Below are 27,849 nucleotides of genomic sequence, written 5' to 3'. Positions count from 1 at the left end.
TTGGTGTGTGAGGGGTGTTTTTAAAAAACACTAAGTGCTCCCCACCATTGTAGGGATCACGGTCAACCTTCAGTGGATTCCACTTTGTTTATGATATACTGACCAGGGAGATCGAATCCACTACCCTCTCTCTCCCCCCGTTTTGTTACGAGTAATATTCTGGGTATGTCATGCAGATGTGGGGTGCGAACGGAAGACTCAAAAGCCTGCGGGACAGGGACACAGGGCAAAACCAGCTGCCAGCCATAAGACAACAATAGTAATACAGGATACCAAAACTTAGGTCCAACTAGAAATAATCTCCCACAACTTGCACAAGCAGGAAAACAGAGTTGTGCCTTCACACTCTTTCCAATTGGTTGGCTGCCACCCTCCCTTGTCCGAATAAGGCAGCCTCTCTGCCAAATAGGAGAACAGACAAGTATTTGCAGCATCCTATAGAGAGTTATGTTACAGTTCTAACAAGACCACCAAAGACCTGTGCCTAGACAACTCTGCTCCCTGAATACTGAACCTCACAGGTCACATTTAGGCACATATTACTCAGTGTGTGCCTGACGGAGACGGTCACTGTTGTCCATACACAGAAAAAATGTTCGCACAATTCTGTCGGCAGCGAAAGGCATGATACTACACAAATGCACATCATGTGAAGCTAAAGAGCTGTGGACAGTACATTAAAACAGACAGGTAGACATTATTTGTAAGTGCCAGCTTTCGCAGCATTTACACGTTTCACTTACCCTGCTCCCTGGAGCATTTCGTGTCCTTTATCTCTGTCTCGGGACCTCGCCCGATCACGACTGCTTCCAAATGTGGCAGCTTGATCCGCTGCTGCTGATCACGGCTCACGAGCCAGCAGGTAGGCATGACGCACTACGGGGAAACAGATGGAGATCAGCTGGTCATGAAATGTGGTAAACATGTCTCAGAGTTCTCACTTCATCTTAATATCGGATGTGCCCTCAACTGCCAAGTGCCCCCCGACGCAAATGAGGACTTTCCTCTCAACGGTCATGAAAAATGATTTATTTTTTTTTAATTAAAGACAAGGGGGTCGAAATTATGTCGTTTCTTCCTTTACCTGAAACAGCTTCATGAAGCAATGACTAACCGATTTCTTTTTTTAACAACACAACGGCTGTTCTGTTAAGAAATTCATGTATCCACTGATTATCTATCAATGATGCAGAGGGGGGTGTGCTTCTGCATGATCTGAGGTTGATGTACAGACAATAATGTTGACCAATCAAAAATAAACGAATAATAGGCCCAACATTCCCGAACAGTAAACAGTGAAAACAGCTCGTGTAACCTGGTACAACTGCACAACATTTCACCTTAAAAATACTGAAGTGTGCTTACTTATGATTTATGTGAACAACGTTTTTTTCTTTAAATAAAAGAACAATACTTCGACTATAGTTCGAACTAATGTAATAAGTGGTCGGTGAGCAGGCAAAAGAGTAATCCAGTCAGTCAATATATATTTATTTGAAAGACATATATCTTATAGAAACATACACATCACAATGTCTGTAAAAAATAAATACATTCAAATTCATTTTTATAAACAAAAAGAATATACACAATAACCTCTCGTGCAGCAACATTACAATTAAATTGCTTTAAAATAACGCTCCCTTTATACACAAGATTCAATATATTAATAATTAAATCAGTTTACATTTTTTTAATGTTTTTGTATGATTTGAACGTATCAAGCAATTGACACCACAAAATCAAACTGCTTCATTTCGAATAAGGTGCAAAGTTCTCTACTTAAAAAAAGGGCCACAGGATTTGTTTTCTTTCGCTTAGGTAGACGGTACAATCTAGTAACAGATGGGCAAAGGAATACTTTATTTTTAAAGTCCTGAACAGTAGCCATTATTACCCAATACTCTTTTTTCAAAACCAGCTATTCTGCAGCCAGAGTCAATACCTACTCGAAGCCGAAGGACAGGTCATCTTAGCCGCCTTTCCAGCACCTGGGACAAATACGGGAATGAAGTCTCTGTTCCTTGGAACTCCCAGGATTGCACCACTGAGCTTTTAGAGGAAAAGTAGGGTCTATCAGCACTATTGGATGCCAATCTAGCTTCTTCCTTAAGTAGCCTCTTAAGGACATTTGCCATCACATTATTTCCAAACAAAGCTGGGCTTAGGCTCTCTCCCATTTTTTCCACTGACACTAGGAAGGTTCTCCACGACTGAATCGTGGACAGCCCAATGTCTTGGATGATTGCACAAGAAAGTTTGTCGTTGGTAACTTCACGCGTCAGGCTGTGCACAAATCTAACCGCACACCATCTGGTCAACAAAGCCCAGGAGGTAAGAGACAACTCCAGCCTGAAAGCCTGTATCATCGTACTCGCAAGGGGGACCAAGGAGGACCCTTAAACCCACGTCTCTGTGAACATGGCGATCCAAAGTCAACAACTCAGGTCCATAAGGAGCCTGTGGTATTAATGTCCCTACCACCACCTTCTTTAAAGGCTCTGCTGATAGACCACTGTACGTTAGATCAAACTTTCTCAGTGTCTTAACCGTACTTAGGAGCCTAGCTTTTTACGTGACTATTCCACCTCAGGTTCCAAGCAAAAGTAATCCCCAGATATTTGTATTCATCTACCTGCTCTAGTGGGGCATTATCCAGAAACCAAGCAAACCCCACCTTCGGTTTTGAGAAAATCAAAAGTTTTAGTTTTATCCACATTTTTCTTAAGAGAGTTCTTTCTACAGAAAATGTATAAGGTTTCTAACGCTTTAACCCAATCTGGGTGTAGTCCATCAGGACCAAGTTGTCTGCATATATCAGACAATGGGTATGCACCCCACCTATTTTTGGGGAGAAGGAATTTGAACTGACTAGAATCTCAGGAATATCCGCAATGAGAAAGCTGTAGAGCAAGAGGGCTGACAAGTAATCTTGCCTCAGTCTCTTATTCACCGGGATTTTTTCTGTTAAGGAGCCTCACAAATCAGCAACATAATTTGCCTCCTGAATCAACTGCTCTCCACGCAGCACCCCATCGAGCAAAGCAGTGATCAACTGTAGAATTGCCCGGCCAGAGACCCCCTTGCTCTTTCAGGATGGGCTCACAAGTAAAGGCCCAGGTCTTTAGAGCAATCAATAGTGTTTGGGCATAGATCTTGGACGTCACATCAACCTGGGATATTAGACTATAATTTGCCAGGTCATCGTAGACTTCCTTCTTATCGATGGGTTTAATTGTAGCCCCTTGCCAAGAGTCTGGTATTACACTAGCTATTGTCACTCATTCAAAAAGGGGCTTAGAACATTGTCTACCATAATGAGTCTGCCTTATAGAGTATTGCTGGTAACCCATCTGTGCCACCTATGACTTCATATTTACGATAATTGTAGCTATGATGCCCGTTTCTTGATTCTGAAGAAGAATTGGACAATCCAACTGGTCAACAACATTGCCGCTTCTGGCTTTTTTTTATCAGACATCTTGTAACTTTGTAATAAATGTTGACCACTGTGCTTCGCAGACCTAAAGTTCTAATTTCAACAGGGATTTCTGATGGACATTACTCAGCATCTGCCAGAATAAACGAGAGTGAGTGGACTTCAGGAAGAGACTGGACTTCCTTTATCATATGCTCATTCCACTCGATTCCCTTTCCCTCTTCCGCTATGAAATCAACCTTAATTCTAAATTTAGCTAAGTTCAGGAAATTTGTGCTCAGAAATAAAAACCCTTATTCTCTTATTAAAGGCCAAGGAAAAGCTAGCCGTCCGCTTTCTACTAGGAAAGGGATCCTGAGAAATACTCAATTCTATTGCACAGTGATCACTCAATCCTAGGTCCCGTACCCCCAAAAGAACACTCATCACTAAAAAGGCTCTAAAGTTTGTCTTGCAGGACTGTCATTTATAAAGCGCCCATTACAATTAACTAGATTGTATTGAGCAAGGACTAATGCAGAACAGGTCCTTTGTAGGGCATGAGGCACATGGAATACAATTGCAACTTAATACATCATACAAACACTCTTCAAAAGTACTAAGAGGGATTCTTAAATTGAAGTCTCCTGCTAAAATAATCTGTGCAGTGGCAAAGCTACAGTAAATCACAGATAGATCTTGTTCCAATAGCATGAATTCAGTTGCAAATCCGTTGCAGTTAGACAGGATATAAATAATGAACCATATAAATAGGTTATCTCCATTAACAGAGTTTATCAGCAAAGACTGAACAAACTAAATAGCCAAGAACGTGTTGTCTTTAGCTGGGTAACTCGCTTAACAGTAAAAAGTTATTACAAGAGTCAACATCCCTCTCATAGCTTGAGCAGAGGACATTGGAGGATTTGCACACTTACTAATCACAACAAACCCATTGACCAAATGGCTCTCCCGCAGCCAAGACCTTTGCAGCATTAGTACTGAAAATTCCTCTAAGAGTGAACTATACTCATTAAATTCCTTCAGTGAGTTATAGCCATGGGTATTCGATACCAAGATTTTAAGGTTGCCTAGTTTTTCACCGGTGTCCCACCCCTCTCTTCCAATCATTTACCCAGTCACCTCCACAGAGTGATCTAGTTACACAGTCTACAGGAGAAAACTTTGGAAAGGTACATTTTTAAGGTGCTCATGAGCTAAAAATACTATGCAGATGTTAGGTTATGATATGGGCATTTCTGTTACATATATTCTGCAATTGCTATTGCCCCTAAACACTTTTAGCAGTCTGGTGGCTTTCCCCATAGTTACGGGGTTTACCAATCCAGACAAAAGTCTGATTCAGCATGTCATGATGCGTTATGATGACAATTGTGTTACAATCATACTCCCTGCTAAGTGGCTATGTCTTACTGAGCTGTGGGTCTATAATTTTGGTGTTACAGTTTACTCCACAGGGATTTGCAAAATTGCTTATCCATCTACAAGACATGCCCTTTTTCCGGTGGATGGAGATGTCTGAGAGATCTTTGTTGGAAGCTACAACCTTTGTGTAGTGTAACGCCCACATACAATACATTTATGCCTGCTGTTAGATACTAAAGAGGTCTGGCTGTAGTGTTCTGTTGGATGTTATTGCTTGGCCTATTAATGGAGGCAAGTTCTCTAGTGAACATGGTATTAGCCAACTACATGGCATGTCTGCACTGGGTTGGATGCATACAGGGTGCTCTGAATAATGTGTTCTTCTGGGAGTTTGTGTATGTCGCTATTTAGCAGTTAATACTGTTGTGCGTCACACGACTGCTGACTATATGCATAATTCTGCTGCATAGGGTGCTTGACAATATTTGTGTTTTCTCCTAAGTTTGTTTGTTTGCTCCCACCTGTGCCACTGCATGAATACTGTTTAATGAGAAGTGTTTGTTTTTCTCACTTGCAGGTCTTTGCATACAGCAAACCTAGTCGGAGGCACAGCGCAGTATGATTTGCATACTTTTTTTTTTTTACAGTGAGCTCAGTAATCAAAATGGGTGACACACGTCAACCTGCATGGAAGACATCAACTAGATTATGGAGAAATTATATAATACAATATTTGTGAATATCTATTAATACTACTGTAGCACTTTGTTAACATGTTAAAAGATGTAAAGTAAGCTTCAGAGTTTTGAACCTGAATCTGCACAGCACCAACAAGGGGTTGAAAGAAATAAAGGAAACATGGACATGGGGGGACAAGGAAGCAGTGGCTGGTGATCTTTGAAAGTGGTGGGGTGTGATACTTGCTAGGGGTTCGCCTCATTTTTGCAAAATGGGCCTTGACAGTTCCTCATATGTAAAAAATTACTTTCATTGTGCAAAAGTCAGCATTTTGTAATGGACATCCTTTGTGCCAAGAATTACATACAATATGCTCGGAAGGGAGACGGGGTCCACCAAAATAAGCAATTTATATAAAGGGACATACTTTTATGTGAGAACCAATGAGGGTACATGTACAGCAAAAGGATCGAATTCTCTGTAATGTGACTGTACATCAAAAGTGCGATGTTATTGTGTTTTTAAAATGGTATAAAAACCAATTAAAATTCTCCCCCCAAAATAAAAAATAACATGCAATATTTCAGTACCTGAATTTTGCCATTCATATTACTTATTTTTATGGGTGGCACGTATGTCAAAAATGAACTCCAGTATTTCAGAGCCAGCATTTCATCATGGTTTGCTTCCATCAACCTACACGCTTAGCCCCAATATGCCATAGCTGGCATCTCTAGGACAAAGAACTACCTCCAGTATGCCAGAACCAGCATTTTGCCACGAGTGTTGACTTATGGCAAGTATTACTTCCAGAATTTAAGGGTCTCCAATTTGACTTCTGTGCCCTCTCTTATGCCAAGAATTACCTCCAATGTCCCAGTATTTTGCCATAGGTGCCCGCATGCCAAGAACTTTCTCCAGTACGCAAGCCCCATAATTTTTCAACAGGGTGCTCTATGCCAAGAATTTTTCAGGTATGTCAGGTCCTGCATTTTTCCATGGGCACATTTCCTTTTGCCATTAATTAGCTGCAATATTCCATTGGCAGCATGTTAACTTGGGTGCCACCATAAGATAACATCTATATTGAGTTTTCCATGGCCAGCGGCAGACGCACAATGATAAAGCATGCAAACAAGCACACTTACTCACATTCTTTCTCTTATACTCACTATAACTAACATTTACTCTCACCCCCACTGTTACTCCCACTCACTCCTTCATTCTCACTCATCCGCACTCCCACTCACTGTTACACACAAAGGAACTCATACTCATTTGTTCACACTCTCAGCTACAAACACACTTACACACACACACTCACCGATTCTGGGCCCCGGTGCAACTGCACCTGCTGAACCATTGATAGCTATACCCGTGTCGCTTCCACGCAATCTCACAATATCCACTCACTCATTCCTTCTAGCACACACACACTTTCACTCACACCGACTTTCACGTAGTTATAAACTCTCAAACTCAGATTCTTAGTTTCCCTCTCAAACACACACACACACACACACACACACACTCACTCAGTCAGCCTTGCTTACTGTCAATCGCTCGCAAACACATACACAGAAAAACAACAGGGATCTGGCATTGGACAATGGAAACAGCAAGCCATTTTTTAATTTTATTTTATTTATAAAGTTTTATATAGCGCGAACTTGATCCCGAAGGATATCAGAGCGCTTTACAATTTGAGGATTCCCAACGGGAAGGTAGACAGAGCTGTAAGGCCAGGTTTGAAAAGGGGCAAAGCCACCTCAATCCCTCTCCCAGTTTCTTGACAGGACTAGGAGAACAGCTATATAAGAAGATGAGACAATGCAGGGATCCTGCCCCTGCTGCACTGTATGTCTACTATTTGGCCTCAGGGATGCACTGATGTGTGTCCTCAGTTAGATTTTAGCAGCTATACCGTGCTGCCCGAGGCATGAGCACTATGTCTGCAAAATAAAATGGATTGTGCCTGTGTGATGGGATTGCATTGGAACTACACCCCTCGCATGTGCAATCTAGATATCCACCTACTGTTTTCAAACAACACTCTGTAGATGGATCGTCGCTTAGCCCCCTCTTCTGCCTTCTGTCATCTGTTCTTTTGTTCTTCATGTTTGGATCACATAGTGTGACTGTATCAAATTGATCTAATAATCAAAAGTGTTGAATTGATTTATAGACCGTCATCTATTTGGGTCTCAGATTAAAATTATCATAAAATACCCCAAAAATGTTGTAATCAAAATCCCTTGAAGGTACTCCTACCCGTTCATTCCTTTGCCCAAACCCTCAAGGGTATATTGGGTTGCTCATTGTGTTGTATATCTTTCTGTCATCAGGAGCCTGGAGATGAGGCCAAGAGGACTGACCGCACACAGGCAGTGTTCATGAGAACATGAAAGTAGTGTTTTCATGAGACCAAGGTATTCACAGGATTGAAGCTGGTTTACCCCGAGATCAGAGCGGTGTATGCAAGCTATACCACCCCCTGTCTTATTTAGTCTGTCTAGTCTCACACAATCATTAGCAGCAGAAGAAAAGGGCAGTCTCACAGGAACACAGCTGTGCCCTCAAAACCCTGATAAGGAGCCACCAGTGGGACAAGGAATGAGAGACAAGTAGAAAAGGGTAAGCAGAAGGGAGGGCAGGGAGATATGAAATCAAGATAATGATCTAATGATAGGAAACACAGATGCCGCTACTGGTGGACACAGGTACAAAGTAAGGATGCAGACATAGGGAGTCCTACAAATGGGAAGATGGTAGCCAGAGGCAACAAATAGGGACAGGTGCATGGTGAGGAATCAGAAACGGGTGCACATGAGCAGGGGACACACATGCAAGAACTAAGGACATCAGAGGAGGGCGGAAGAAGACAGAAGGTCACAAAGAGGTGGACAGAGACAAACAGACGCATGGATACTGACACTAGGACAAAATGGGAGAAATGTTTAGTCGGAGAGGGTGAAAGAGGTTCGAAGAGACAGAGGACGCCAACTCAGAATGGCACAGTTACAAGAGACAGAAAGACGCACACAAAGTTCACACGGGCACACAAAAATAGTTAAAGCTGGAGGGCACAGATGCAGCCGGCTCATTCACAGGGTTACAGTGTACACGGCAAACAAAAGGACAGAGCACAAGCCCTGGACTTGAAAGAGTGATGGAAGCCCAAGGGGTTAAAGCTTTCAAAAAAGGGTGTGTGGGTTAGAGGGGGTGTTAGCAACCGCAGTTTCCAGGGTTGCCAGTAGGAACAGAGGCCCATACCTTGCCCTCCTTAAAGGATAGTGACTGCTTTAGATCTGGCAAGACAGGCCACATTTAGAGTCTTCCCCAACAAAAATTCCGAAGATAGCCAGCACCCTCTTGCATTCTGAAGACCACACTAGTGGCCCAGGAGACGTTATATGAGTTCTTGTGTTGTGTGTAAGACTGATACTTTAGTCTGGTCCCTCCCAAAACACCAAACAGACAAAAGGTGACTGGAGGATTGCTTGAAAATACTGTTCTCTAAATCACTGGCAATTGCTAAGGGTAGCATTCCAACCCATAATTTCTCTCCAATTGGTCCGTTTTACAACGTGGTCTGCCAAATGTAAATCAATACTTTGCTCCTCATGGGATGACTCTATCCGGAACTGCCAGCCAAGACCACCCAACACTCACCACTCACTCAAAAATGTTGTTGATGGGCATTGGGTCACCATTCTCCAAGATAATGGAGTTTGAATTTGAATGACTATAGTGGAAAACAGTTTGAGTACTGCCATGCTCAGAACCCTATCACAGGATGGGCAAGCCAATACGTATTTTGTCTGCAGGAGTTTGTCCAGACTTAGAAAACTTCCCCAAGATGAACTTTACACGAGAAGAAGTTTATATAGCCAGGCACAGTGTGTAAATATTTGTTGGCTTTCATGTATGATGTGTATGGAATCAATACCAGCAGTAGGTACATTTCAAACTATTTGGAGTTAGAAGTAATATTGGGCGAATAGGAATGGTGCTTCACAGTAGGTGATGTATAACTGTGACACACCAGTAGAAAGTCCGTAATCTGGAAGTGTAGTGACAAGTTCATATTAATCATCTTCAATCAAACACTGCATCCAATCGCCTGATATCACGTCTGCCTCTCTTATAATACAGCTTCCCTGGTTTATCATGGTGTGTTTGGAAAAAGATCTAGCTAATATTGACTCATTAAAAAAAATCATTATTCGAAGATGAGCAAAGCTGCTTTTACAGTCGGTTATTTCAATGCCATGTTGTCAACAGCTACTTGGACATGTTTTGTGATGCTTAAAACAAAACCATTGGCAATAGTTGTCAAGTATTCTTTATTCGATTGTTACAAACCATCATAATAGAGCAGAAATAATAATCCAAAATCATTCATGCTAAATACAACCAACAATGCCAGAAGAAAATGCAATTTAAAACCGAAATAGAAAATGACAAAAAAGTCACTTCCTAAGCAGAATCGAAAAAAGCAAACTATTTTGGAGTCCAACAGCAGACTTGAGAAAAGTTCCAACACTCTTACAAACATCAGCTGTAGGAAGCATTCATAAATAGAGCAGGGTGGGCAGGCATTTAGTAAATTCCTGTTTTTAAAAAAAATAGGAAAACGATATCTCTACCTTATTCACTCATTGGCAGAGCCTAGTGGCTTCCCACCTTATGAAGAGGTGATCATCGAGGCGACAGGGTGCTCACTCTCATTATTTGAACCCATCTCTTGTGAAGAATATCTAGCTGCCATTTTAAATCTCAAATCTGGCTCACTCGCTGATCCCTGCCCCACTAGTTTTCTAGTTATGGTGGCAGAGGTAATTAATCCATGGGTGAATAAGCTACTGAATGAGTCACTGACCACTGCAGAAGTCCCTCAGAGAACAGGCTAAAATTCTCCCATTGCTGGAGAAGCCTTCGGCTAACCCTAATTTGCTCAGCAACTATAGGCCCATCTCCCTGCTGCCTCCAAGATACTGGAGAAATCAGTGAACAGGTGGCTCTCTTGTTATCTGGAGATATATAATCTCCTACATCATTTGAGTCAGTCAGGCTTTAGAAAGAACTTAAGCACAGAGACGGCCTTACTAGAGATGGCTGAGGAAATCAAAGGCATATTGGACGTCAAGGGCAAGGCGGTGCTAATCTTGTTAAATCGGTCTACTGCCTTTGATACGGTCCCCCACTCCTCCCTCCTGGAGCATCTCGTGTCTCGTGAGGATTGGAGTGAAGAGTCATGCCCTTAGCTGGCTATCCTTCTTTTTACACAATAGAGAACAGGAGGTTTGGCTGCCTCCGTTTGCCTCAGGCAACAGGACTATTTCAGTCTGGGTCCCGCAAGGCTCTGCCCTTAGCATCCTACGTTGTTCAATGTCTACCTTACATCACTTGCTCCAATCGTGGAGTTGACGCTAAGATCATGTCATATGCAGATGACACACACATTCTCTTCTCCTTTAAGGAGGGGGAGGATCTGGCTTTTGACTCCTTTAAATCCTGCCTTAGAGCAGTGTGTGCCTGGCTACATCAGAAACAGTTGATGTGCAATACCGATACAACTGAAGTTCTTTTTTTTTTGGCACCTCCGCGCCCTCTGGCTGGTATGCTTGCTGGCCAGAAGGTTCTGTCCCCTTGTGTCTTACACAGACACAGCTAGGAACCTGGAAGTTAAGTTTGACAAGTGCTACCTTTCTTACCCCAAATTAGTGCAGTGACTGTTATGTGCTTTGGTATATTAAGGGCACTGAAAAAGTGTTTTTTGTATCCTTTTCTACCAGGAAAACAGTTATTTAGGCTCTGATAACATCTTGCCTGCATTATGCTAATGCATTGTATCTTGGCCTTCAAGAATATGCCAGCCATAGACTTCAAGTGGTGCAAAACGCTGCAGCGCGACTCTTAATGAATCTACCTAAGAGAGTGAGGATCTCGGGGCATCTTTCCTCTTTGCACTGGCTCCCAGTAAGGAAGAGAATCCTATTCAAAACCTTGATGCTGATTTTTCACGCTCTACACAACATTTGTCGAGGCTATCTGGCTTCCTGTATTCTTTTGTAGAATCCTGCGAGGAGCCTCCAGTCTTCACATCGAGCTGTGGCCAGAGTGCAAAGAGTGAGATTGTCAAGGATTGGCAGACGCTCCTTTTCTTTGTTAGGACCGTATGCATGGAACTCTCTTGCGGTGCACCTGAGGCAGGAAACCTCTGAACCTTCCTTCAGGAAGGGATAAAAAACTTGGCTATTGACTTTGTAATTTGACTTGCTCTTGGATTAGCAGTGGGACATTCCTAGAAGCATCTGTGCTCTTTACAAATCTGCAAATGTTAAATTTACAAAAAGAAACCTAAAATGGAGTAGAGTCCGCGGTGAGTTCTCATCGCACGGGCACAAACACATTGATGTCTGGCTAAATTGGCCCAGCTGAAATGCTGACACCTTATAACCCCATGTCTAAACTTGGTCAGTAAAGAACGCTTCCAAGTATAACATATTCAAGTAGTGGTCTGTGTCAGCACATAATCTTTCCCTGTGGGTTTGAGGAATTCCACCGCCTCCTGCTCTACTCGTCTTGCCGTTAAAAAATTTGTAATGACTGAATAACATATCCACTACTCAAATTACATCATATTTTACTATACTAATTTTCAACACTAATCCTTTATGGGTTCCAGAGTGGCGTGCTACTCGCCAGAAAAGCGCTTCAACACCCATCAGGGGTAACAAAGTGCTACATGAATGCAAATCTTTCTTCCCCTTTTATCCCACCGCTATCCTTCTCACTCCAAATAATCTGGCTAAATATCCACCACTGAAATTACTTCATTTTTCACCATATTAATTCACCACTAATCCTTTATGGGCTTGCTGAATAGCGTGGGTCAACAAGCGTTATATAAATACAAACCTTTTTCCTCCTCTATCCTTCTGCTATCATTCCAAATCCAAATAACTGACTAACCTATCCAACACTTAGAATGTACTTGCATGTTTCACTATACTAATTCACCACTAATCCTCTATTGGTCCCGGAGTAGCGTGCTACTCGCCGAAAAAGCAATTCGACGCCTCGTCAGGGGTAGTAAGCGCTATATAAATGCAATTACAATACAATACAATACAATACATGTCTTCTGATCGGCAGACAGATTCTCAGGGTCAGTTAACAGGGCAAGTCTACCAAGCCTAGTCAGGGAGGATTTTAAGTAATGAAGCCAAGGAATTGTGAGGCCACCATGATCGAATGAGAGACAATCCTTAATAATGTTCTTGTTCAGCCTAATTAATTTGTTGCGCCAGATAGTCAGCCATAACATTAATGGGGACAGTTTTTTGTGTGCTGCATAGTTGCAACTGCTCGGAGGGAGGCCCAAGAAGCAGCAATGGCGTGATTTTCCTCTACCTGCAGTGTGCTGACCTTGCTGTAGTCCCAAATTCCAGCCCCAAAGGTCAAGATTAGGAGCTACTTAGGTTTATAAATTTCGAGAAAAGGCGCAATTGGTTTCCTACCAAGGTTTAGTTGTCGAAGAAAAGAGTGAACCGAAAGTACCATTAAATCATTGTTCCATAGCAAGCAAACAAGGGCCCCAGGTATGGTTTGAATCAAAGGTAATCCCTAAGTGCTTGACCTGGTCCATTTTGAAGGGTTATCCCCAAACCTTTTGCCTACTAGAAGGCCTGCATCCACGAGTAGCCCTGCAAACATGTCTCAGATCTGCCACTGCAGTGTCTGTAAGTGCAGTTATAAACTGCCAATTTCGACCTGGCAAGTGCATCTACTTGACAAGCCCAAACCTTCCCTTTTACTACACGTAAGTCAACCCTAAGGTAGGCCAAAGGCAGCCCCATGGGCAGGGTGCAGTGTATTTAAAAGGTAGGACATGCACTGGTGTGTTTTACATGTCCTATTAGTGAAATACTGCTAATTTAATTTTTCACTATTGCAAGGCCTATCCCTCCAATACGGTAACAAGGGGATTGCCTTGAAATATCTTTTAAGTGTAATTTCCCATCACGACCATATAGAGATTTGGAGTTTGGGGTCTCCGAACTCACAATTTAAAAACACTTTGTTTGGTGAAGTTGGTTTTAAAATTGGGTGTTTGAAAATGCCACTTTGAGAAAGTGGCCATTTTCTTGCTTAACCATTCTGTGCCTCTGCCTGTCTGTAGAATACACGTCTGGGTTAGCTGACAGTTGGGTTCTTCTGCATTCACTCAGGACAGTCATTCAAAGGGAGCTGCATTGCATATCCTGATGGCCCAACATCAGGCTTATGGGCCTTCCTGAACTAGAGTGGTGAGAGGAGTTGTCACTGACACCTGATTAGAGCTGTGTCTGTATTCACACAAAGCTGTCTCCACCCTCTGTAGTGTGTCTGGAACCAGGTCAGGGAAATGCAGGGTCTTCTGCTCTACTAAGACTTTCCTTTGAAGTTTGCCTACTTAAAATGCAGAAATGGGAACAAGTATTGGACCTCTGACATCCCAAAATGGACTCAGGGCATTCTACCAAGAAGAAGAGCTGGATGAAGTAGGAGGGACTGCCACTCTGCCTATTGCTTTGTTGTGCTTGCCTGCTGCTTGCTGCTTCTGCCTTGGAGTGAAAGGACTGGAGTTTGCTTTTATACACCCTGCTTCCAAGGTTCTACAGAGCTTGTGCATGCTTGTCTCCATTAAGAAGTCTCTGGGCCATCAATGACTTCACCTACCACTGCCTGGGCTCTTCTGCTGAGAGCCCCGACTTGCCAAGTGGTACCAAATTAAGTACTTGGACCCTTGGAAGTGTAACCTGGTGAGAAAATCCACGCATCGACTCAGCAATTATTTTCTCGACAGAGTGCCTGGTTTGCAAAACCGCCGCACCTGAGCACCGTCATTGACATCCATGGCACCAGCTCCAACTTAAACACACCCTCTGCTTCGTTGCTGGAGAATCAGAGCAGCGCCTGCCTCGCGGCTTTGAAATAGATGCAGCACCAGCATCGCAGCCGTCGCATCGACGAAGCATGGCTGGATTTTCTACACATTGTTCCTCGACCCCAGCTCTTCATCGATATCGCACTGCAATAAGGAACTGAGGCTTCATGTCCAAAGATCGATGTATCACCTCCCCTTCCAGTAAGGAACAGACGCATCATCTTACCTGACAGTAAGAAACCGATGCATCACCTTACCCGACAGTAAGGAACCGATGCATCACCTCCCCTGCCTGGCAGTAAGGACCGGTGCATCACCTCCCCTGTGGAGTAAGGAACCCATGCTTTGCTTTTCTGGTGCCTCACCTCCCTTGCCCCTGCTTTGTCTTTGATTTTTGATGCATCCAAGGTACTTTGTGCTAAAAGAAACGCATCCATTGATTTCTATGGACTAAACCTATTTAATCTTTGAAAAGTGATATCTTGACTTGTGTATGTTGGATTTTGTCTTTATGGTCTTGTTTTAATTAGATAAATACTGGTTATTTTTCTCAACTGGTGTGGACGCCTTTTGTAGTGTTTTCACTGTGTTACTGTGTATGTATGTACAAATGCTTTACAAGTTGTCTCAGAGATAAGCCAGACAGCTCGTGCCAAGCTACCAGGGTGGTAAGCATGGGTTATCTTAGCTGTGTGACTCCCTTACCATGGGTAGAGTCAAGTTCTCTACTTGGACAGGGTGCAAACCGCTGCCAACTATAGACCCCATTTCTAACATTGGTGGTCAGAGGTGAGGATAGGACTTGTGTTTGTACTTTGTATACAGTGATTGGTGTACAATACTACCAGATCGCAGACCATTACGTACCAGCATACTATTTTTTCTTTCTTCTTGCATCTCTTGAGTTTGAGCCACAATCATGTCTGACTCTTAATACGGAGTGATTCGGTTACGGACTACGGAGGCTGGAATCAATATTAAGTTTCCATGAAACAGTACCTCCGGAGACGGAAAGGAAGAGAGATACCGCGACCGGGAGCCACCGGAAGACAGCAACCACCTTCAGGAGCCTCCGAAGACGAAGTAAGGAACACGCACGCCACCACTTGACGTCCAAACAAGGAACACGAATGCCGCATCCAGAAAGCACACGCCTACTCCCAAGCACAAGAACTAAAGGCGCTACGCCTATCACCCTTCATGGAAGATCACCTTCTGTGATGGGTCCTTGAACACCTCTTAGGAAACCAGAAGGTTATTAATGACAAACCATGTTTCCTACCAGAACACACACTACCCTGAGTAAGATCTCCCACCCAAACCATTCCTAGGTCCAACCCAGAAGTTCGAAACTCGTTGGCACATTCCATACTGAGGCCAACAGTCACCATGAACAAGTGATTGGAGCACAAACGGCACCATAAACTAAAGCATAATTAAGGTTGCTTAGACAGTAATCCATCTATCCATGCTCTGACCTCCACAGGACCACATTCTATCACAAAAGTGTATGAGGACACAAGGGCAATAGGTCCCAATTATCAAATTCTAGTTGGACACTTGCACACAAAGCATACAGGACATGTAACTTTATGTCCGATGTGTAGATTGTAGGAAGTCAAGTCTCACTGTATATATATGTCTATGTGTAAAATGTACTGTCATTTTATGTTTCATTAGCTTTCTCATTTATCTTTTGTGTGTGCAATTTGTCATCATTCGAGTCATGTGTAAATATGTATGTTACTGTTCTATTTAAATGTAAAAACAAGAGATGAAATCTAAAAAGTTAAGAACCTGGCACATGAGTATTAATTTGACTAAACCAGTTGGGTTTCACATTTAAAGCAAGATATGGGGAATGCCAGTATCACCAAAGAGTAAACCTAAGTAAGGACCATTCATTGGTTAAACAAGAGTAGGGATAATCCTGCAGAGGAGGATAGGTTGAGTTTGAGTGGCAGTCAGACATTGTCTCAGTAGATGGGGATGATGTGTGGCAATTTGTCAAGACACTGGATGGTTGGGTGAAGGGTAGTATGGTGAACACGCAGGTAGGGCTGTACAATTTGACTACTAGAGAGCATATGTTCAGTCACAGTTTTCCAGACCTATGCTAACACCCAGTGGAGCATGAGTTCATTGACCATAGGGAGTTTGCATTGGAGGCGAACCTTTTGGTGGATGCTAGAGGGTTTGAAGTGACATTAGGGAGTCATCCTTGCATTGAAGGCAAACCTTTTGATGGATGCCAGAGGGTCTGAAGGGACTTTTGGGAGTAATCCTGAAGGGAGTGGCTCAGATATTTCCCAACCGAGGGAGGCAGGGGAGGTTTGCAGTAGCCCAGATCGGTCCCAGTGTAGTGGGATGGGTAGAGGGTCCCATGTCCCATCTCAGGGCTGGAGGAGAGGTGGGGTGGGCAGAGGCCCAGGTTGTCCAAAACCCAGTTCCAGAGCCTGGATGGTTCCCAGAGGGCACGCGGGGGAGTCTGCTTTGTACCAGGAGACCATCCACTGATGGGAGTCCCATAGTGTCAGGGGAACTGGGGTGGGGGGTGTCACAAGCGTCTCCCCAGTTCTGGAACCTAGAAGCACCACTCCGAAAAGGAGGGTGCATTAGTCAGATTGGTGTGTAAGAAGAGGGAGACAGTTCCCAGTGGGAAGACCTGTGGGCCTGGGGTTGTCAGCTCAGGGCACCCCAGGACTGGCCCTGGTGACCCAACTTCTGGCTAGTGAGGGCTCCATGCTTTGTCATATAGATGGGAGGCAGGAAACAATTGCCAGGCAGGCTCAAGCACAACACTTAAAGTGTTTCCCTTGGGGGAAGGGGTAGTTATACTTCCCTGCAAGTCCTGGCTTGCCAGGCACACACTTGGCCTGAGGATACAGACACTGGTTTGGGGGACCAGTTGAAGGTTAGCACCCCTGAACAGGTGGGAGAATTGCGCAGGACAGCTGATACAAGCACCCTGAAAGTTCTGGAGTCTGGGAGTACCTCTCCACAGTGGAACATACAGAACCCCAGAGTGGAAGTCATGGTGTAGGAGAGCCCACCCATCTACTATCCAGCCTAAGGGTACAGACCCTGAGCTGGAGGATCAGTCTCAGGATACCACCCCAGAACTGGAGGGGGGAGAGTGGACAAAGGGCGATAGTCACCTAGGGCTACCGCCCTCCACTCTGAGAAACCACAGAGGTTAGAGAGCCCCGGATGGCCTGAGGCCTGGATCTTGTCACTGACAGCTGTCAGTGGCAACTGTGGGTTGCTGTCCTTGTGGACAGAGTTGCCCTTGGGTTGGGGACAGGAGTCACACTCAGAATTGTGTTGGCCATGGTGGTACTGTCTACCTACTGGGATACATCTGTGACCAAAGTATGGTTAGGTGCTACACAGATGAGATCCAAAGGTGAGGAGAAGGATTCCCCATGGGTTAGCTTGGTGGGCTCCAAGAGTATGCAAAGAGGGATCCAACTGGGTCCAGAAAGGCATAGAACTGGAACGTGCCCCTCCTGTTGTGGGCCAGGGTCCATGTTCTATCACCCTAAGCAGGAAAGTCCATCAAAGTATTGATTAGCCTCCCCTGGCTTTAGACTGGAAGTGGGTTGTGTTGGATCTGGCCATCTTACAGTTTTCCCCAAACTTTTCGCCTTCTTCCTATTTTTTTTATCTGTTTTTGTTGATTTTAGGATTCTAAGCACTTTACCACTGCTAACTAGCACTAAACATATACACGCACCTATACAATTTAGACAGAGAGCATATGCTTTCTGTCTAAATGGTATAGGTGACTGGTTTATCCATGAGTGGCATATTTAATTTAATCGTAAGTCACTAGTAAAGTGCACCAGGTGTGCCCAGGGCCTGTATATGAAATGCTACTAGTGGGCCTGCAGCACTGTTTGTGCCAGCCACATGTGAAGCCCAGCAAACATGTCCCAAGCCTGCCACTGCAGTGTCTTAGTGCAGTTTTAAACTGCCATTTCGACCTCGCAATTGCACCTACAAATCTTCCCTTTTACAACATGTAAGTCAGCCCTAAGGTAGGACCAAGGCAGCCCCAGTTCCAGGGTGCAGTGTATTTAAAAGGTAGGACATGTACTGGTGTGTTTTACTTGTCCCAATAGAGAAATACTGGTAATTGTGTTTTTTCAATATTGCAAGGCCTATCTCTCCCATAGGGTAACATGGGGATTGCCTTGAAATCATCAACATGGGGCTATCTTTTAACCCCAAAAACAGTGGTCACAGCCAATGTTGCATTTGCAAATGTTCTCATTTCTTCAAAGTTTATACTTCATTAAATTCCATGTTTCCTCTTCTTTTTCATTTTCACTATAAACCATTCAAATCCACATGCAAGGAAATGCAATTTTCTGAGTTTCCCACGTTTAAGTGGGTCATCCGAACCTCTTCTCCAAAAAACACGTACAAAGGCGAAATTCATCAAAAGCAGTTTATTAACACTCAATGCATTTCGGGCCTCTGGGGGCCCTTCGTAAGGGGGTAACTGAAAATGACAATAAAACGTACGTTAAAAAACCTCCAATATATGTACAATCAATCTCATGAAACTGTGCTTATGGTACAAGTTACACTCCGCTAAATGTAACATCGTATGCCCTCTGTAATGTTCTAAACCAGTTGATTCTTTTCATTAATCAGTATTACTTCACTCTTCCTATTAGTACGTTACTCTCACTCACTTGATCAATGACTCCCCTCCACTAACCCCATCACCCAAATCAACCCCCATCTCTATCCCCCATACTTCCATTTTTATGGTGCAAGACCCTTCCAGTGCGCGCTTCACTCATCTCCTCCTCCTGCTTCCCCTTGCTTAACAACCCTCGTTCATATCTACTTTCTAACCCGCTATCTTCCATTTTACTTGTACTTGTTAGTTAACACACTTCGTAAAGATATCTTACTCCTCCGCCCTAACCGTACTCTCTCAATAGCCCCTCTCGCGTTACAAACAGTCTGTCCTATTTGCTTCTCGCGTACCTGCTGTTAAGTGTTCATCCTCCTCACTTCCTTCACCAAAAAGATTTCACTTTGCGTTACCCGCCTCCCAACATTTAAATTCGATCATCCTCCCCTCCCCCTTCTTCCACGTGGCATTTTACACCCAAACCAATAGTCATCGTCAACACTTGCCTAAAGCACTCCAACTCCCATAATGCATTCGAACTGCATGTTCAAAACATTACCCTATTAAGCAATTGAATATACAATTACATATATTGCTCTGTGCAACTTTTGTTACAAATCCGTACCACTACCACTTGTAAATATGAACAATTAAAATCGATTGTACAATGTCCAATATTTTTCAGTATTGATCTGACTTCCAGAAACTAATAATAAGCATGCTTGATGAATTATGTTGTTCCGCCCTGCATGGGACAAACGATAATGTTTTTTTCAATGTTCTTACTTTTAAATCATTCTTTTATAATGGGCGCTAACCCGTTTGGGCAAAAACAGTCGACAACATCATATATGGATGGGTTGCACACCTTATGTTAAATCAATATTCCTCGTATCTTAAATGTCCGAATCCATCTTCTGCGTGCTTTAACACTGGTGACGTGCCTAGCCCAAACGCACGTGTAACTAAACATCATCAACATGGGGCTATCTTTTAACCCCAAAACCAGTGGCACAGCCAATGGTGCATTTGCAAATGTTCTCATTTCTTCAAAGTTTATACTTCTTTAAATTCCATGTTTCCTCTTCTTTTTCATTTTCACTATAAACCATTCAAATCCACATGCAAAGAAATGCAATTTTCTGAGTTTCTCATGTTTAAGTGGGTCATCCGAACCTCTTCTCCAAAAAACACGTACAAAGGCGAAATTCATCAAAAGCAGTTTATTAACACCCAATGCATTTCGGGCCTCTGGGAGCCCTTCGTCAGGGGGTAACTGAAAATGACAATAAAGCGTACGTTAAAAAACCTCCAATATATGTACAATCAATCTCATGAAACTGTGCTTATGGTACAAGCACAGTTTCATGCGATTGATTGTACATTTGCATTTGCATGCATGTGGATTTGAATGGTTTATAGTGAAAAAGAAAAAGAAGAGGAAACATGGAATTTAAATAAGTATAAACTTTGAAGAAATGAGAACATTTGCAAATGCAACATTGGCTTTGGGGTTAAAAGATAGCCCCATGTTGATGATGTTTAGTTTACACGTGCGTTTGGCTAGGCACGTCACCACTGTTAAAACACGCAGAAGATGGATTCGGACATTTAAGATACGAGGAATATTGGTTTAACATAAGGTGTGCAACCCATCCATATATGAGATTGCCTTGAAATCCCCGAGTGTAATGTCCCATTGGGAGCAGATAGAGATTTGGAGTTTGGGATCTTTGAACTCACAATTTAAAAATATCTTTTGGTGAAACTGGTTTTTAAATTGCATGTGTTAAAATGCCACTTTTAATAAGTGGGCATTTTCTTGCTTAAACATTCTGTGCCTCTGCCCATCTGTAGAATGCACGTCTAGGTTGGCTGACAGTTGGGCTCTAGTGCATTCACTCTGGACAGTCACATAAAGGGAACGGAGGTGTGTCTTGCATATCCTGATGGGCCTTCCTGAGCTAGAGTGCTGGAGGAGTTATCACTGACACTTGAATAGGGCTGTACCTGTCCTCACACAAAGCTATCTCCACGCCACTGTAGTGTGTCTGTAGCCAGGTAAGGGAATGCAAGGTCTTGTGCACTACAAAGATTTATTTTCAAGTCTGCCTACTTCACAGGCAGAAAGGGATATAAGTATTGGACCTCTGACACCCCAAAATCACTACACGTCTGGTCTGAGGACGTTCTACCAGGAAGAGCAGGATGATGTAGGAGGGCCTGCCACTCTGCTTGTTGCTTTTGCTGTGCTGGCCTGGCCTGCTGCTTCTGCCCTGAGAGTGAAAGGACTGGACTTTGCTTTCTACATTCTACTTTCAAGGTTCTCCAAAGGCTTGTCCGTTAAGAAGTCTCAGGGCCATCAAAGATTTCACCTACCAGTGCCTGGGCTCTTTTGCTGAGAGAGCCCTGACTTGCCAAGTGGTGTCAAATCCAGTTCCTGGGCTCTTGAAGAGTAACTTGGTGATAAAGTAAAAAAAACTACGCATCGACTTTCAGCGCCTGTTTTCTAGATGCAGCTCTTGGTTTGCAGCTGAAAAATCACTGCAGCGTGAGTCCCGAGCAGTCACCGACATCTGTGGCACCCGTTCCAACTACCATGCAGCCCCTGCTTCGCCACTGGAGAACTGATGCAGCGGCTGCAACATAGATGCAGCACCTGCACCGCCGCCATTGTATTGACGCAACGCCTCTAGAGCCAAATCCTCATCGAAGTCGCACCGCAGTAAGGAACCGAGGCGCCCTGTCCGGACATCGACACATCACTTCCCTTTCCAGTAAGGAACCGATGCATCACCTCCCCTGCCTAGCAGTAAGGACCAGACGCTTCACCTTCCCTGCCTAGCAGTAAGGAACCAACGGATCACCTCCCCTGTGAAGTAAGGAACCAACGCACCACTTTGCTTTTCCAGCACCTCTTCTCCCTTGTGCCTGCTTCAGCTTTCATTTTTGAAGAGTCCAAGGTACTTTCTGCTAAAAGAAAAGCATCTATTGATTTCCATGGACTAAACATGCTTACTCTTTGTAAAGTAATATCTTGACTTGTGTATGTTGGGTTTTTGTTGTTTTGGTCTTTTTTATTCAGATGAACATTGGCTATTTTCCTAAACTGGTGTAGGCTCCTTTTGCAGTGTTTTCACTGTGTTACTGTGTATATACAAATGCTTTACACATTGCCTCTAAGATAAGCCTGATTGCTTGTGCCAAGGTACCGAGGGGATAAGCAGGGTTTATCTCATCTGTGTGACTCCCTTGCCTGACTAGAGTGAGAGTCCCTACTTGGACAGGATGCAAACCACTGCCAAGTAGAGACCCCATTTTGAACACTAAGTAAGAAAAACAGTAAACCCCATTGATTCTTATCCCTTTGATTGTATAGGAACTGAATTTCATGTTTTAGGGCCACAGGCAGAAGGTTATGGTAAAATTTGTCTCCAAATTGAATTCTTCAATAAAGCACACTTATGACCCCAGAAGCTTTTTAAGACCATTGGGAGTTCTTGTTATGATGACAGAATCGTCAGTAAATAGGAGGACGGGCACAGGCTTAGAATTGATCACTGGCATATCCTGGCTCTCAGTCGCCACGGCTCCCTGCAACCCATTAGCATGAAGCAGGAATAAAATTGGTACTAAGACGCATTCCCTACCAAACCTCCCCAGCCAGCCCAAATAAATTGGTGCTTTCTCCATTGCACCCAAAGCATACAGATGCTGTAATGTCAAAATGAAGAGCACAAAGAAAATTCACTAGGTCAGAATCAATTCCCAGGTTCTCCAAAATCCCCCATAAATAAGAATAGACTACGCTGTCAAATTGGCCTATAAGCTACATTAACGTCATGTAACAAGTACTGCTATTGGCCACAATGTACTTGGGAGATCAGCAAGTAAAGATTCAATCAGTGTTAGATAGTTCCGAGTCCTTCCCTTAATTCATATTGTGCCTCAGAAATAATATTATGCTTGACTGTCAAACACTGAAGCCTCTCCAGGATAATTCTTCCCACTAATTTGACAGTTAAGCCCAGGAGCGAAACAGGGCGGTAACAACATGGATCTCTGCGGTTACCCTTTAAAAAACTGGTACAGTAGTTGCAGACCTCCATGACCAAAGTATACTTGAAATACAGACAGCGTTTATAGCGCTGGTGAGAAGAGGTGCCTAAGACTCAATATTATTTTGTTTAAGTCTAACAGAACACCGCCCGGTCCCGGTGACTTATTCAAGGGCTCTTTAGAATGGCAACCAATACCTCTGTGATGTTAGAGACAATATTGAGAGGATAAAAAGGTGAAGGTTCACCAAAAAACAACACTATCAGAGCAAAGGAAATCAATTAATTCAAAATGGGTAACCCACTCCTTAGAGCCAATATTCTGATCCACAGGCACCTTAGTTAACTTATTAGAGTTAAAATTTCCAAAAGGCTGAGGCATCTCTACGTCTATATAAGAGCACTAACTGATCCCAAACTTCCATACGTACATCTGCTTTTATTTGGCTGATGCCCTTTTATAGGTTTCCCTGCACTGTGTTACTTCTTCCCTACTGTGTTGGACACATTCAAGATCAGTCCGGAGGTTGGCTTTGGCTAATTTAGAAACAGAATCAAACCACCCAGGAGAGGTATCCACAATATTCCCTGCAGGTTTCAACAAAAAAGCCCCAACACTAGAATCCAGGGAAACAAAAGCACTAATTAAGTGGGAGTTAGCAGTATTTTCCAACCAACAAAGATTCACAAAACCCCAGTTATCTTTGAGAATTCATTTTAAAAGGTTCACCAGATTCACATTTTTCCAAACAAGTCTACAGATGTAGTTTTTAACTGAAAGTCCTTTCCCCAACCCCCATACCCTGGACTTAAAGCGCACACAACCCTCCCGGATGTTCAATGTAACAACAAGGGAGTTCTGGTCAATATACAATTAGGGTTTAACAATGGCCTCCTGAATATTAGAGGCACTATACTATGTCCTACATGTATCTTAATCAAACTCCCTTAGCTATTATCTGCACCAATATTTTGTCCTGACAATAACAAGAACACCTATATACTTCAAGTATTGTATTGTTTAAGATGTTTAGGGACATATATCAGCTACAGCAAATGTAAGATGGCAAAGAATAAAGAATAGGCTACTAAAATAGAAGACTAAGAGGATTACTAACAATTTAATATAATATACCTACTAGCATATTATACCTAGGCAGTCTCTACTCGACAAAGGGAGCAAAAAACACTTCCCCTTTTTTAATCAATCAGAGATTCTCTAAGAGATACCCAGATCTCCACCCAGCACAACAATCTCTGCCTTACTCATGATCATAACAATGAGATCTTCCAATAATTGCAACAAAGAATTCCACACATCTATCATACAATTTGTTGGACTTGGCCCTTCTGGCAGGTTCACCCCTAAACTTTTTGCTTTTAATTGTGACCTGGTGTTAGTGATTTTTGGCTTCTGCGCACTTTACCACTGTGTCCCAGGGTAAAGTGCATGCTTGTAGTGAGGTTGCTGCCCTCCCATAGGAATGCATGGGGAATGTATGTGTCCATGTTAGTTCCTGATGCGTGGGGAGTGCAGATGCGAGTTTGGTATGTGCGGACTCGTGTGATTAAATGCTGCGCGATGATGTGTGCGGCATTATTGTGTCTAGTGTGGAAGTGCCACTTCTAGAAATTGGCATGTCTGTGTAAATTATGTGAATTGGCTGTCTGGCTTGTGATTGGCTGGAGCTGGCTAGTGAGCCTGGCTCCAGGAGTCGGGATGGGTCTGCCCCGGTGGTGAGTGGAGAGATCTGCATGAGTGATGTGAGGGAGGAGTGCACCTGGGACCTGAATAGGGCTGGGCTTTCCCCACACAATGCTGTAAGAATGTGAAGGGAACTAGGTGCAGGTCAGATTTATAATAATATGGGAGGTATGGATGCCACCTTTCTTACCAGCCTGCTCTTACAAATACAGGCCAGGCTGGTAAAAAAAAACAGCCAGGTAGCAAAACTATTGGAAAGCCATAGAATCTTAACAGGGTGTACTTACGTTTTCTAATAGTTGTTTACAGTGCTCACAAATTAATGTAGTCTCTCTACTTATCCAACTTTTTAAATCATTGATAGGGCTGAGAGTGACCACCACCCGCAATCTTTCACGCTGTTAAGAAACGTCACCAAACCTGCCAAAGCACTGTCTCAAGACCTGCAATGCTACAACCTTAAATGCCTTATATGGAAAGAGGACAGTATCGAGGACATCATGGGCCCTTGCACCGGCCTTTTGGAGAAATTTAAAGCCGAACCCTTAAGCATAAAAGCCTTGGAGTCCTTCATTCAAGAGCTAAATCATATATTTTCTGACCAGGCCAATTGCAGTAAAACAGGAAGACCATCCATGGCAGCTTGGTTCACCAAAAGTCTTAGGAAACAAAAACAACAACTAAATAAATACCCAAGACAATTACGGACCCGGTGCCCCGATCCACCTCAGGAACTCCTGTTTTTAATTAAAAAAGACCTAAAAAGGGACACAAAAGCGGCCAAGAAAGAGTATCATGAACAACTATCGGCGAAACTCCATTACACTTGCAAACAAAGAGATTCCAAGCTATTCTGGGGAATCATCAATCAGTTAACAAACGGCAGGAACAGACACCACAACTCAGACATCATGGAGGACACTTGGAGAGCACATATCAAACTTCTATACAATGAAACTCTATTTCCAGGCACCGCAAACCATGTATCTTCAATAGGACTTGACATCCCCAATTCTGAATTATCTGAGTTCTCCCCTAGGATCTCATAAGACCTCTGACCCTGCTCGCAGGAAGGTCGCTCCCCACGCCACCACACGGCCGCCAGGTGCCTCATACCTGCTCCCTGCCGCCCGCCTGTTTTCCCGCTGCTGTGTCCCTGAGGCCCGCCCCCCTGCTCCCCATTGGCCACCCCACTCCCGCCTCCCAGCTGCTCCTCCCTCCCTCTCCCCCTCTTAAGGAGGCCGCGCAGTGGCGTAGGAGCAACCTCTGACCCTGCTCGCAGGCAGGTCGCTCCCCACGCCACCACACGGCCGCCAGCTGCCTCGTACCTGCTCCTGCCGTCTGCCTGTTTTCCCGCCGTTTCCCGCAGCTGCGTCCCTGCGGCCCTGCCCCCCTGCTCCCCATTGGCCACCCCGCTCCCGCCTCCCAGCTGATCCTCTCTCCCTATCCCCCTCTTATGGAGGCCGCACAGCGGGCGCGCCAAAGGCAAGCCCGTCTGCACCTGTCCGGGCCTGGACCACGCCCAGCGCCAGAACCCCTGGACCCAGCGAACACCACAACACCAGACTCTGCTACAACGCCAGCACCCTCTATGCACTCAATGCCGGCCGAAACTACACCTGCTTCCAAGCGCCCCGAAACGGACTCACGGACCTGTCTCCTGCCACACCAGCAGCTTCACCTGCGACAGAGCCACCAAACCTCCAAGGACTGGACCCAACCACCTCCGCTGCATACTCCTCAACACCTGCTCCGCACGCAAACACGCAGTCGAGCTCTGTGATCTGCTCGACACCTCCGCCCCAGACGCGGCCTTCCTGACCGAGACCTGGTGAAACGACTCCTCGGCGCCCGACATCGCCATAGCCATCCCGGACGGCTACAAGATCACCCGCAGGGATCGTGCCAACGGAATCGGAGGAGGAATAGCCATCGTCCACAAGTCCACCCTCAAAGTCGCCACCCATGCAGACGACACCCTCAACACTGCCGAACACCTACACTTCCCGGATCCACACTGACCCAAACACCCCCCTCAGAGGAACACTCATCTACAGACCCCCCGGACCTCGAGCTCAACTCAGCGACTCCATCGCCGACCTTGCCAGCACCCACGCTCTCGCCTCCACAGACTACATCCTCCTCGGGGACCTGAATTTCCACCTCGAGAACAACAACGACGCCAACTCCGTCACCCTGATCGACAACCTCGCCAACCTCGGCCTCAGACAACTCGTCACCGCACCCACCCTCGCCGCTGGCCACACGCTGGACCCCGTCTTCTCCACAGGCACCCACCTCACCTTCGACCACACCACCAAACTCCACTGGACTGACCACCGCTGCCTCCATTTCACCTTCAATAAACCAACCACGCACCACCGCACCCAACCGCTACCTCGCCGCTGCTGGAGCAAAGTCACCGAAGACCAGCTGATCACCACCCTCGCCCAAAACCCACCCACCGACCCCACCAACCCAGACACCACAGCCCGCAACCTCAGACAGTGGATCGAGGACTGTGCCAACACCCTCGCCCCACTCAAGAAACCCTCCAACAACCACGCCAGCAAGAGAGCCACCTGGTTCACTGACGAGCTGCAGACCTCCAAACGCGCATGCCGGAAGAAGATATGGCTCCACGAACGCACTCCGGACAACCACGCAGTCCACAAGGAAGCCACCAGCAGACATCACCACATCATCAGATTAGCCAAGAGAGCCTCCTTCAAAGACCGCCTGGATAACAACGCACACGACAGCAAAGAGCTTTTCAGCATCGTAAAGGAACTCTCCAACCCCAGCGCTAACGCCAACGACATATCGCCCTCACAAGAACTGTGCAACTCACCGGCCATCTTCTTCCACCGCAAGATTGCTGACATCCATGACAGCTTCAACACCATGACTGTCCCGAATACGCCAGACCCCACCTACCCTGTGAACACCACCAGCGCCAACCGCCTGACCTCCTGGTCCAACGTCAACAACGACGAGACACGCAAGGTCATGAACTCC

General features: G+C 44.6%; 1 protein-coding gene across 2 annotated transcripts in view; it reads right to left on the bottom strand.

The window, feature by feature from the left end:
• Positions 1-27,849, bottom strand: part of LOC144818779 (aprataxin-like) — a 239,295-nt gene that overhangs the window by 167,155 nt on the left and 44,291 nt on the right. The window contains exon 2 of one of the 2 annotated variants that reach the window (XM_078676519.1): positions 744-876. In XM_078676519.1, coding sequence (XP_078532645.1) covers positions 744-870 — 127 coding nt within the window. In that variant the 5' untranslated portion in view covers positions 871-876. Of the gene's footprint in view, positions 1-743; positions 970-27,849 lie in introns of both variants that reach the window. The other variant, XM_078676520.1, reaches the window with a different exon arrangement.

This window comes from Lissotriton helveticus, chromosome 2_1, assembly GCF_964261635.1.
Source record: "Lissotriton helveticus chromosome 2_1, aLisHel1.1, whole genome shotgun sequence".
NCBI classification, from domain to species: Eukaryota; Metazoa; Chordata; class Amphibia; order Caudata; family Salamandridae; genus Lissotriton; species Lissotriton helveticus.
This window is presented reverse-complemented; position numbering and strand designations above follow the sequence as displayed.